We start from the raw sequence: 12490 nt of genomic DNA, 5'->3' as shown, positions 1-12490 counted from the left end.
TACAATTTGTGTAGTGCGTCCTCTGCACAGTGTGCACCTAAAGCTACCTGAAGACAATTGCTGTTGTTCTGATCCTATTAACACCACAGGCAGGCAGCTGCAGTATTTACAGTTAGTGTACTGAGTCTTCTGCACAGTGTGCACCTAAAGCTACCTGAAGAGAATTGCTGGTGTTTTCATACTAATAATACTACAGGCAGGCAGTTGATTCTGCTAGCTGCAGTATCAGTATATATATACATCCCAACTTTGTGCAGCTACATCTCACTGCAGGCCATTAGTATGTCTGGAAGGCCAACAAGGTGAGGCAGACAGTCACAAGCCAATAAAAGAGGGCAAGCAGGCTCTGTGTCTAGAGGCAACAGTGCTGGTGGTGGAGACGGTGCATCCTCATCAGCAAGTGGCTGTGGGACACGCTTGTCCTTTTTTTCGGCAGCTGGCCGTGTTGAGCCACAACATTTCGAAGACTTGGTAGAGTGGATGACCAAGCCGTCCTCATCCTCTCTCACCTATGTTCAGTGTACTTTGTCTGGCAAAGCAGCTGCCAACGCGGCCTCTTCCCTCAGCTCAATGGCATCAGTCACTCCTTCCCTAGCCCCACCATGTCCTCCTGAGAAGTCCCCCGAACTGTTTGACCACAGTGTTGGGTTCATGCTCCAGGAGGATACCCAGCATTTTGAAAGCTCCGATGATGGTACCCAGCTAGAGGAAGGCAGTAACGTGAGCCCAGAGAGAGGGGGTGCCCAAGAAGGACAGCAATCTTGCAGTCATGTTACCCCAGCTGCAGCATACTGCTAGGTTTGCTCCAGTGATGAGGAGGGAGGGGGTGATGAGGAAGTCACTGACTCCACGTGGGTGCCTGATAGGAGAGAGGAGGAGGAGGCACATCTCCAACGAGGCAGGATGCCCTCCAGGGGCCAGCTTAAGGGCAGCACACTGACTGCATCACACCGCAAAGCTCCGCATTTGCAGTGTGCTGCTGTCTCTGCGCGTTATTCCAAAAGTTCCTTGGTGTGGGCCTTTTTTGAGACAAGTGCATCAGATCCCACCGCTGCTATTTGCAACATATGTCTCAAGCATATCTCACATGGCCAAAACATCACCTGCTTGGGCACCACATGCTTGACCAGACATATGTCGACCCACCATGCAGTTCTTTGCCAAGCGTACCTAAAAGACCCACACCAAAGAACAAAGCGGACCTCTCCTTGCTCCTCATCAGCTGGGATCTCCAACCCCACTATACCTTCAGTCCTCTCTGAAACCTGCACTGAGAGGAATGAAGGTGTAGAATTAGGTGTGTCACAGCCAAGTACTTGAGGGCAATCTGCTATCGGTACACCGACGGCAGATTGTACCAGGCAAATTTCCCTGCCCCAGCTGCTGCACCGCCGAAAGAAGTTCGCTCCCAGCCATCTACATGCCCAGCGGTTGAATGCTAGCTTGGCTAAATTTCTAGCACTTCAACTGCTGCCTTTTCAATTGGTAGACTCTGCCCCCTTCCGTGAGTTTGTGGAATGTGCGGTTCCTCAGTGGCAGGTTCCCAAACATCACTTTTTCTCACGGAAGGCGATTCCGGCTCTATACCGGCATGTGGAAGGCAATGTCTTGGCCTCACTGGACAGGGCGGTCAGCAGTAAGGGTAAGTTGCATATTACTGCTAACTCATGGTCCAGCAGGCATGGACATGGGCGTTACCTATCTTTCACCGTGCACTGGGTGACTCTTCTGGCAGCTGGGAAGGATGCAGGACAAGGTGCAGTAGTGTTGGAGGTTGTTCCGCCACCACGCCTCCAAAATTCTACTAGTGGTGATTCTGCCACACCTCTCTCCTCCACAACTTCCTCTTCTTCTTTATCCATGGCCTCTTCCTGTGCTGATTTGTCCTCATAACCAGCGGTGCTCTGTAGGCGTTCAAGGTGCTACGCAAGCACGCAAGCAAAAAGATGCCATGCGGTGCTTGAGCTAGTGTGCTTGGGGGACAGGAGCCACACTGGGGCAGAAATTCTGTCAGCTCTGCAGGGGCAGGTTCAGAGGTGGTTGACGCCACGCCAGCTTAAGCCAGGTATGGTGGTTTGAGACAATGGCACCAACCTCCTCTCCGCCTTCCGACAGGGACAACTGACCCATGTGCCCTGTTTGGCTCACGTCCTTAACTTGGTGGTGCAGCGGTTCATGGGCAGGTACCCGGGCTTACTGGATGTCCTGAGGCAGGCCAGGAAAGTCTGTGTGCATTTCCGCAGGTCATATAATGCCAGTGCTCGTCTGGCTGACCGCCAAAAGGAATTTAACCTGCCCAAGAGCCGCCTAATCTGTGACATGCCCACCAGGTGGAACTCAATGTTGGCCATGCTGCAGCAGCTGCACACGCAGCAGAGGGCCATCAATGACTACCTATGCGACTATGGCACCAGGACAGGGTGAGGGGACCTTGTTTTTTTTCCCCACGCCAGTGGGCTATGATCAGGGATGCATGCACTGTTCTGTCACCATTTGAGGAGGCCACAAGGATAGTGAGCAGTGACAATGCATGCATCAGTGACACTGTCCCTCTTGTCCACCTGTTGGAGCACACGCTGCGTGGAATAATGGACAGGGCACTTGAGGCAGAACAAAAGAGGGGAAGAGGAGGACTTCCTTACCTCTCAAGGCCCCCTTTATCCAGACAGTGTTCCTGCATGCCCGCCGATCACAACGGAAGAGGAGGAGGAGGAGGATTATGTCAGCATGGAGGTGGAGCCTGGCACTCAGCATCAGCAGCAGTCTTCAAGGGATCATTTACAGTTCGAAGAAACCCATGGACTTGTACGTGGCTGGGAGGAGGTGGCTGTGGATCATGTCGTCCTTACTGACCCAGAGGACTCTGGACCAAATGCCTCAGCAAACCTACGCTGCATGGCCTTCCTGATCCTGCAAAGCCTGCGGAAGGATCCTTGTATTCGTGGTATAAAGGGGAGGGATGATTACTGGCTGGCAACCCTCCTTGATCCACGTTACAAGGGTAAGGTTGCGGACCTTATCTTGCCGTCGCAGAGGGAGCAGAGGATGAAACATCTTCGGGAGGCCTTGCAGAAAGGTTTGTGCAATGCGTTTCAAGAGCCTGGGAGGTAACAATTTCCTGGTCCTCCTGGACAACGTGTTGCTGAGGCTTCGGTTAGTCACAGAAGTAGCGGTGGAGAAGGTGGCCGTCTGACCGATGCGTCCAGACAATTTTTTAGTCTGCAGCCCCAAGGTCTGATCGGTTCCAGCAACCATCGCCAGCGTCTGATTCACATGGTGCAGGATTATCTAGGGGCAAGATCAGATATGGACACCTTTCCCACCGAAAATCCTCAGGGTTACTGGGTCTTGAGGATGGATCACTGGCCAGAGCTTGCACAGTATGCAATTGAGCTACTAGCCTGTCCTGCATCCAGCGTTCTTTTGGAATGCACATTCAGTGCTGCTGGAGGCTTTGTAACCGATCACAGGGTGTGTCTGTCTATCGAATCGGTCGATCGGCTGACCTTCATAAAAATGAATCAGTCTTGGATCACCAGCTACCAAGCACCTGATGCTGATGTAACCGATTGATTTTTTTTTTATGTGAGATCCCTTCAAGACTGCCTATGCTGATGCTGAGTGACTATCCTGTTATGCTGAGTGACAATCCTCTTACTCCTCAATTTTCATGCTTCATAGCTTGTAAGAACATTGTTGGTTCTGGGCACTGCCACCAGTGGCCAAGGCCCAATTTTTCAGCCCCTGTTTTACAGGGGCGTGTAATTACAACTTTTGATGCAATACTTTGCAGCAGGGCTCATTCCTGTGCTCCAACTAGAGTATCTGTGAGGGGTTGCAGTGTTGTGGCACCAGCACCAGTGCCCAAGGCCCAAATTTGCAGCCCCTGTTTAACAGGGGCATATAATTACAATTTTTGATGCAATACTTTGCAGTAGGGCTCATTCCTGCGCTCCAACTATAGCATCTGTGAGGGGTTGCAGTGTTGTGGCACCAGTGCCTAAGGCCCAATTTTTCTGCCCCTGTTCAACAGGGACATGTAATTACAATTCTTGATCTAATATTTCACATCAGGGCCCATTCCTGCGCCCACCAAGAGTAACTGTGAGGGCTTACAGTGTTGTGGCAACACCACCACCACCACCACCAAAGGCCCAATTTTTCTGCCCCTGTTCAACAGGTGCATGTAACTACAATTCTTGATATAACATTTCACAGCAGGGCCCGTTCCAGCGCCCACCAAGAGTAACTGTGAGGACTTACAGTGTTGTGGCACCAGCACCACCACCACCAAAGGCCCAATTTTTCTACCACTGTTCAACAGGGCCATGTAATTACTATTCTTGATCTAATATTTCACAGCACGGCCCGATCCTGAGCCCACCAAGAGTAACTGTGAGGGCTTACAGTGTTGTGGCAACACCAACACCTAAGGCCCCAATTTTTACAAAGTATATAGGGCAGGCCCCTACTTTCAAACATCCAACTTACAAACGACTCCTACTTGCAAATGGAAGGAGACAACAGGAAGTGAGATGAAATCTACCCCTAGGAAGGGAAATTCTCCCCTGTAAGAGTTAATATGGGAAAAACATGTCTCCTCCTCACTGATGCTTTATCACCAATCCTTGTTTCACTAAAAACTCCAAATTTTCAAAAAACATTTGTCATTGGGACAGAAAGTGAGGTGAAATCTTCTGAAGAGGTGCACAGACAACAAAACAAATGTTACAGGGGTGATAACCCTTTCCTATGTTTTCCAAAAAGCTTAAAAATAGATTTTTTGGCTGGAGCTACACTTTAAAAATGTACCAGTTCAAAATTACAAACAGATTCTACTTGTTTGCACCGCCTGTATACTGCTGTTCAGAGTATATAGGGCCTGGGGGCCCCACGCCTTTCCTTTTTTTAATTTGGGTGCGGGGTTCCCCTTAATATCCATACAAGACCCAAAGGGCCTGGTAATGGACTGGGGGGTGGTGGGGGGTACCCATGCCATTTGTCTCACTGATTTTCATCCATATTGCCGGGACCCGACATTACATTAAAGCCGCAAGCAGTTTTAAATGACTTTTATTCCTTTAAAAATGTCATTTTGTGCAGGGACTGTTCTAAGCACAGGAAACACACGCCACTTTACAGGCATACTATAGACACCCCCCAGGTACGATATGTAAAGGAATATTTCACTTTTTTTTTACTTTAAGCATTATTAAAATCACTGCTCCCGAAAAAACTTCTGTTTTTAAAACTTTTTTTTGCATTGATACATGTCCCCTGGGGCAGGACCCGGGTCCCCAAACCCTTTTTAGGACAATAACTTGCATATTAGCCTTTAAAATTAGCACTTGATTTCGAACGTTCGAGTCCAATAGACTTTAATGGGGTTCTAAAGTTCATGCAAACTTTCGGTCCGTTCGAAGGTTTTGGTGCGAACCGAACCGGGGGGTGTTCGGCTCATCCCTATACTTGATGATGCCCAGCCATTTCTGGATTCAGATATTGGTTCTGAGGTTGAGGATGACAGGAATATGAGCCTAGAGAGAGGGGAGAACACTGGTAGACAAATTCGCATTTATGTTCCCCCAGACACAGCGTATTGCCAAGTTGTCTCCAGTGGTAATGACAATGATGATGGGGGATATGGATATGATAATGATGATGATGAGGTCACTGATGTGACTTGGGTGCCAGATAGAGCAGAGGAGGAAACTGAAGGTGAGGCGGGGTCACAACCCCAAGAAGGCTGACATCAAGAAAGAGTAGAGAGCAGCCACCTTATTCCATCACATTCTGCAGCTGTTATCTCCCGGCCCACTCCCCAGAGCTCAGCTGTCTGGGCCTTTTTCAGCACATCTGCAGCAGATCGCACTGTTGCTATCTGCAAACTGTGTCTCAGGCACATCAAACGTGGCAAAAAACACCAGCCATTTGGGTACCACATGCTTAACAAGGCATTTAATGTCCAACCACTCAGCCCTTTGGCAAGAGCATCTAAAAGCCACACAAACTGTAGCTGACAAATTTCTCTGCCCCATCTGCTGCAGTGGAAAAAAAAATACAGTCCCTGCCACCCACATGCCCAGCGTCTAAATGCAAGCTTGTCAAAGCTGTTGGCTCTCCAACTTCTGCCTTTCAGCCTGGTGGATTCTGCCCCCTTCTGTTAACTTGCACAATGTGCTGTACCACAATGGCAGGTTCCCAGTCGCTACTACTTTTCATGTAAGGCCGTTCCATATCTCTACCATCATGTGGAATGGAATGTTCTGGCATCGTTGGGCAAGGCAGTGGGCCATAAAATCCACCTTACTGCTGACACGTGGTCCAGCAAGCATGGGCAGGAACGATATATTTTGTTCACAGCACACTGGAGAACGCTGCTTGCAACTCAAAAGGATGCAGGACAGGGCTCGGTGCTGCAGCTTGTTGTGCGCCCACGTCTCCTTACAGCTGGTGGTGATGATGCCAGACCTGTGAGCTCTACCCCCTCCTCCTCCTCCTCAGCCACCTCCATGCCCTCCTCTGCAGAAATGTCCTATGAACATCAGGTACCCCCTAAGCCTTCAAAGGGCTATTCCCAGAGTCAGGCTAAAAGGTGCCATGTAGTGCTTCAGCTGGTGTGTTTAGGGGACAGGAACCACAACGGAGCAGAACATCTTGCAGCTCTGCAGGGACAGGCTCAGAGGTGGTTCACTCCACGTCAGCTAGAGCCAGGAATGGCGGTGTGCGATAATGGCTCAAACCTTCTGTCCACCCTTAGACAGGGAAAGTTTACACATGTGGCATGCCTGGCACATGTCCTCAATTTGGTGGTGCAGCGTTTCCTACATACGTACCCAGGGTTGCAAGATGTTCTAAAGCTGACCAGGAGAGTCTGCAGCCATTTCAATCGGTCATACACAGCCAGTGCTCGGTTGGCTGAAATTCAGCTGGAATTCCACCTGCCTGTAAACCGCCTAATTTGTGACATGCCCACCAGGTAGAACTCAACTTTGTCAATGCTGCAGCAGCTATACATGCAGCAGAGGGCCATCAATGAGTACCTGTGCGAAAACGGCACGACGACAGGCTCGGGCCACCTCGGCTTCTTTTCCCCATGCCAATGGCTGATCATTAAGGATGCATGCACTGTATTGAGGTGGCCGCAAAGGATTGCCGTGACAGTGCATGCATCAGTGACACAAACCCTGTTGTGTTCCTGCTTGAGCAGACTCTGTGTGGCATTATTAACAGGGCACTGGAGGCAGAGCAGCAGGAGGAAGAGGAGGACTTCCTTTCCTCTCAAGGTCCACTTTATCCAGACACCATCATTCCTATGTCACAGAACATAAAAGAGGAGATTTTTTACAGCAAGGCCAATTCTTGCTTTCATCAAGGGTACCTGTATACAGTTACAGTGGGAAGGCGCCACCGACACCCGAAGACCAATTTTTCTGCCCCTGTTTGACAGGTGCATAGCATTGCAATTTTTTACAGCAAGGCCAATTCCTGCTTTCATCAAGGGTACCTGTATAGGGTTACGGTGGGAAGGCGCCACTGACACCCAAAGACCAAGTTTTTGCACCTGTTTGACAGGTGCATATCATTGCAATTTTTTACAGGAAGGCCAATTCTTGCTTTTATCAAGGGTACCTGTATAGGGTGACGGTGGGAAGGCGCCACCGACACCCAAAGACCAATTTTTCTGCACCTGTTTGACAGGTCCATATCATTGCAATTTTTTACAGCAAGACCAATTCTTGCTTTCATCAACAGTACCTCTAGAGGGTTATGGTGGGAAGGCGCCACTGACACCCAAAGACCAAGTTTTTGCACCTGTTTGACAGGTGCATATCATTGCAATTTTTTACAGGAAGGCCAATTCTTGCTTTTATCAAGGGTACCTGTATAGGCCACCGACACCCAAAGACCAATTTTTCTGCACCTGTTTGACAGGTGCATATCATTGCAATTTTTTTTGCCTTCATCAAGAGCACCTCTATAAGGTTACGGTGGGAAGGCGCCCGAGACACCCAAAAGAGTAATTTTTCTGCACCTGTTTGACAGGTTCATATCATTGCAATTGTTTACAGCAAGGCCAATTCTTGCTTTCATCAAGGGTACCTGTATAGGGTTATGGTGGGAAGGTGCCACAGACACCCAAAGACCAATTTTTCTGCTCCTGTTTGACAGGTGCACATCATTGCAATTTTTTACAGCAAGGCCAATTCTTGCTTTCATCAAGAGTACCTGTATAGGGTTACGGTGGGAAGGCGCCACGACACCCAAAGACCAATTTTTCTGCACCTGTTTGACAGGTCCATATCATTGCAATTTTTTACAGCAAGGCCAATTCCTGCTTTCATCAAGAGTACCTCTAGAGGGGCTACCGACACCCAAAGACCAATTTTTACGTACCCCGCTACTTCTATACAAAGTCAAAGTGACACCAGAATGTATCCAAAAAATCTCTAATCTTGTTCCTAGTGCACTACATTGTGGCCTCTCATACACACTGGCTTCCCAGCTGTTGCTGAGCAAAATAAAGGCAGCTTGCAGGGAAAATGTCTTTTTTTTGGCTTTATAAATGCAATTATTGCTGCAGCAGATTCTAGACATGGTACAGATCTGGCACTTTACAGGTAGACCAAGGGGACCCCTAGGCACTATATTGAAAGGAATTTTTCATTTTTATGCTTTCACTTTAAAAATAAAAAAATCACTGCTCATTTAAAAATGAAGTTTTTCACAAACTTTTTTTTTAATGATACATGTCTCCCAGGGCAGGACCCGGACCACCATAACCATTGTATGCCCAATTACTTGCATATAAGCCTTCAAAATGGGCACTTTTGATTTTTGACTTTCGGGTCCCATTGACTTTAATGGGATTCGTTATTCGGGTCCGAACTTTCGAAAGTTCTGGTGCGAACTGAACAGGGGCCCGTTCGGCCCATCCCTAATAATCACCAAGCACTATAGAAATCTTGATAAAAAGGTCATAAATACATATGCAGCTGCCTGAAGACAGGTCAAATCTCAAAATCCAGCATCTCCTCAAAGAGGAAAAAATACAGTTTCAGTAGTGTATTTAGGTTTACTTATCTAGAAAATCATATAAAATTATATTCCAAGCTGCTGCTAGAGTGGACTGACTGCACAGTATAGAAGTCTACACAACAATGTCACCAGTCTGTCCAACTCACTAAATTTGCTGAAACCTGGTCTCATAGAATGCCCTTTTCCATGTTTTTCCTTTGTGAAAACGCAGGGGTTACTATATATAATATGCAAACCAATTATACCTATGCATACCCTTCGACATTCAAAAAAATATAAAATGTATGTTCATATTGTGAATCTACTCACCTTGCAGGTCTGCTAGAAACAATATGTACAGGGATATGTAATGCTGAGGGAGGAAGGTTACACAGAATGAATGTACACCCTGTTAAATCTGTTCACAAGGGATAACAGTAAATGATAAAAAAAGGATTAAAATGTTTAACAAAGGGATATCAAATGCTTAACACAAAAATGTTAATTGAGGTTAATATTGTCCCAAAAAGGAAAAGGCATTGGAGGAGAAAGAAAAACTCTTTACAGAGAAGAACCTTTTGGCTTCCACATTTGATCTGATGCTTGGTGGTACGGAGACAACCTCAACTACGATACAGTGGGCCATCCTGCTCATGATGAAATACCCTCATATTCAAAGTAAGGATTTTTAACTGGCTACTCATTGGAAAATATTGATGCCACATTACAGAATGCACTATTTCTTCAGTATTCCTCAGGACTAGAAGGAATCAAAGAAAAACTAATCTAAAAAGCATGGTATCCAAGAATTCTTTGAAAAAGAAATCTCTGTTTCAGTAAGGAACACTCCTTCAACTCATATTTACTCACATACTGCCCCTTCACATCCACTTACAGAATCCAAGCCCGCAGCCCCTGTTTTTTTACTAGTTGATGTATTGTCCCTCTGCCTGTCTAACCCAGCTACAGAAACTGAAGCACTAGACTACATGTTACAGGCCAAAAATGAGCACTGAGTTTAACAATTACTAAATTATCCTAAGTGTGGAAACTCAACATGTAAACAACATTTAGTGCTGGCAGCCCACACTCAATGAATGAAAAGCTAAATGAAAGAGCTAATCAAAACTCTGTGAAGTTGCTGAGTTGTGCTTGTATTTAAAAATAGTTAAATGTTAAAGGCATAGTATATATATAAACTATAGCAACAACATTTTTTACATTATCCGCTCATGTCAGTCTTTACATCATACTGACCAAATGTTTTCGCAAAATAGTTATAGATTTCAAAGACTCTTTTGTCTGCTTCTTAACCTCTGGTACACTTACCACAGGAGGTGACAAGTCCATGGGGTACTTATTGCAGCTCTAGATCCATAGAGAGCTGCTGCATAGATAGGTCCTTACTCTGTCCATAGTGATGACTTACCTTAAACAGAGCCAAACACTTTAGGCTGAGTTCACACCGCAGCATGGAGCGGCTGACAGCAGGGGCCCGGGGCATTTCCATTCAACGTTTCAGGTATCTAATTTCAGCCCAAATTTTTGGCTGAATTCGGACCTGAAACAGACCAGAAGAAGCACAGGATTCCTGTGCAATTCATACTGGAGCCGCTTCGGAGAAGTGTGAACCGGCTCCATAACAAGCTGGTCACAATCTCCTGACATGCAAACTGGATGCGGAGAAACCCGCATTCAATTCACAATAGTGTGAACCCAGCATAAGTAACATTGAAAAGGGTTGTATTAGAGCCAGAATAAGCATTGCAATATGAAATATAAACAGTTAAAGCAAAAAGGGTTAACCTGATATTAAACACAGGAACAAACAATTGTGAAGACTGGGTCCCCGTTGGACTGCACACTCTCCCAACAAAAAGTCTTTGGTCCCCCAAAGAAGCTATAGTTTTAACAGTAATTTAATAAAAATAATTAACATTGACATATAACTATAAAACAAGCACTGACAAATGGTGTGGGCAAAGGAATGTCCCACCATGGTGTGTCAGGAATTGGGCTGCAGCTATCATCCACCGTTATGGTGATTGGATGTACTTGCGCATCAGGGAGTCTGCACACTATGGTGATGACCTCTTCAGAGCTGTTCCCATTTAAGCTATAATTAAGTCTCTGGGAGGATGAATCTGCTGCTTGACTGTGCTCTCTAGGCTAAGTGTTTCCTGGGTGAAGGACTCCCTTTCAGACTCCAGTGGTTGTGGGAATGTACTTTTACCTCTTCTGCAGAGTCAACAGATATAGCTTCCTGCCTTTCTTCTCCTCAAAGCTGTGGCACAAAGTCTGGAGCTTCAGTTTTGAATTTCTCAAAATATTTCATATGAAGCATATGGGCATATGAAGAAGGTCTTCTCTCTGTCTTAAGGAAGCATGGAGATCTGGTAGTGTCCACTCCTCAGATCAAGCATGGTGAACCATTTGACCCCTGGTGGGCATTGGAGTGCATACTCTATTTCTGGGGTGGTCTGGGGAGGTCTTTCGATTTAGAGTGCAGTAACCGTTGCACATTCTGATGAAGCAATTCTTCTTCTAGACCACCAATATGGTAGAAGCACGGGGGCTTCTGGATTCTCTCATTAATACAATTCTATTTAATTCTGTCTGTTGTTCTCTCAGGTCTTTTAGACCTTCCAAAAGGGATTCATTGAGATCTCTCTCCCAGTGCTTGTCTCCTGCACTTCACATCTACGTTTTTCTTGGAGAATAACTTTCACCATTCTAAGATCTAAACCTGGAGTTGGTTCTTCCAGTCCAGTGGAGCATAGAAGCATTTACCCTGTGTGATTGTCATGAAAGACCTATTATAACAGAGTCACACGTGCATCTGAGTCGAGAAAAGCCTTATTGTAGATGCCTTCAACTTAAACAGGCACTATTGGAGAGGGGCTTACCAGCCTTTTAAAAGCAGCTGTGGTCACAGATCCAGTTGACTGAGCCTGATGCTGAGGGAGGTGTTTTTAATTGTCTCTTTGGGAGATCAGGAGAGGCTCTACTTGAAGGCTCAACCCTCCTTCTAGTTGTAGCAAGCTGACTGGGTTGGATACCCAGTAAACTTCTTCACCTGCTTTGCAGGTATCAGATCCAGTACTGCCTGGCATTCTTCCTTTGTCAGGTTCTGAGAGTGCATTACTTTTAGGCATTGGGCTTGGTAGTGCCCATTTTCCAAGAATGCCATTTTTCTGTCTTTCAGAGCTCATTCCTGTGACAGAAGCAGGCCTTTTGAGTTAGGTTGCATTGTTGCCTAGTACCTGTGGTGAGTACTAGATTTTTAAAACTTAGAAGTTAGCAGTGCCTCTTGAATTGTCTTGGATAACTCAGTGGTTCACTCAAATTTCTCATCTAAAGTTTCAACATTATGGGGGTCTAAATGTTGTGCCCTCTTTAGAGTCCACAAGGCCTGATTTGCAGCATTGGGTTCCATCTCAACCTCATTACTTTTTTTTGAAGAATAACTTTC

The 12490-nt window shown here is 46.4% G+C and overlaps 1 protein-coding gene across 2 annotated transcripts in view; it reads left to right on the top strand.

The window, feature by feature from the left end:
* The window catches only part of LOC141148928 (cytochrome P450 2W1-like), a 103015-nt gene that overhangs the window by 77071 nt on the left and 13454 nt on the right, over positions 1–12490 (top strand). For both annotated transcript variants that reach the window (XM_073636819.1, XM_073636820.1), the window contains one exon: positions 9549–9696. In XM_073636819.1, coding sequence (XP_073492920.1) covers positions 9549–9696 — 148 coding nt within the window. The remainder of the gene's footprint in view (positions 1–9548; positions 9697–12490) is intronic.

Source organism: Aquarana catesbeiana, linkage group LG06, assembly GCF_042186555.1.
Source record: "Aquarana catesbeiana isolate 2022-GZ linkage group LG06, ASM4218655v1, whole genome shotgun sequence".
NCBI classification, from domain to species: domain Eukaryota; kingdom Metazoa; phylum Chordata; class Amphibia; order Anura; family Ranidae; genus Aquarana; species Aquarana catesbeiana.
The sequence above is the reverse complement of the archived record's forward strand: the minus strand, read 5'-3'. Positions and strand labels throughout refer to the sequence as shown.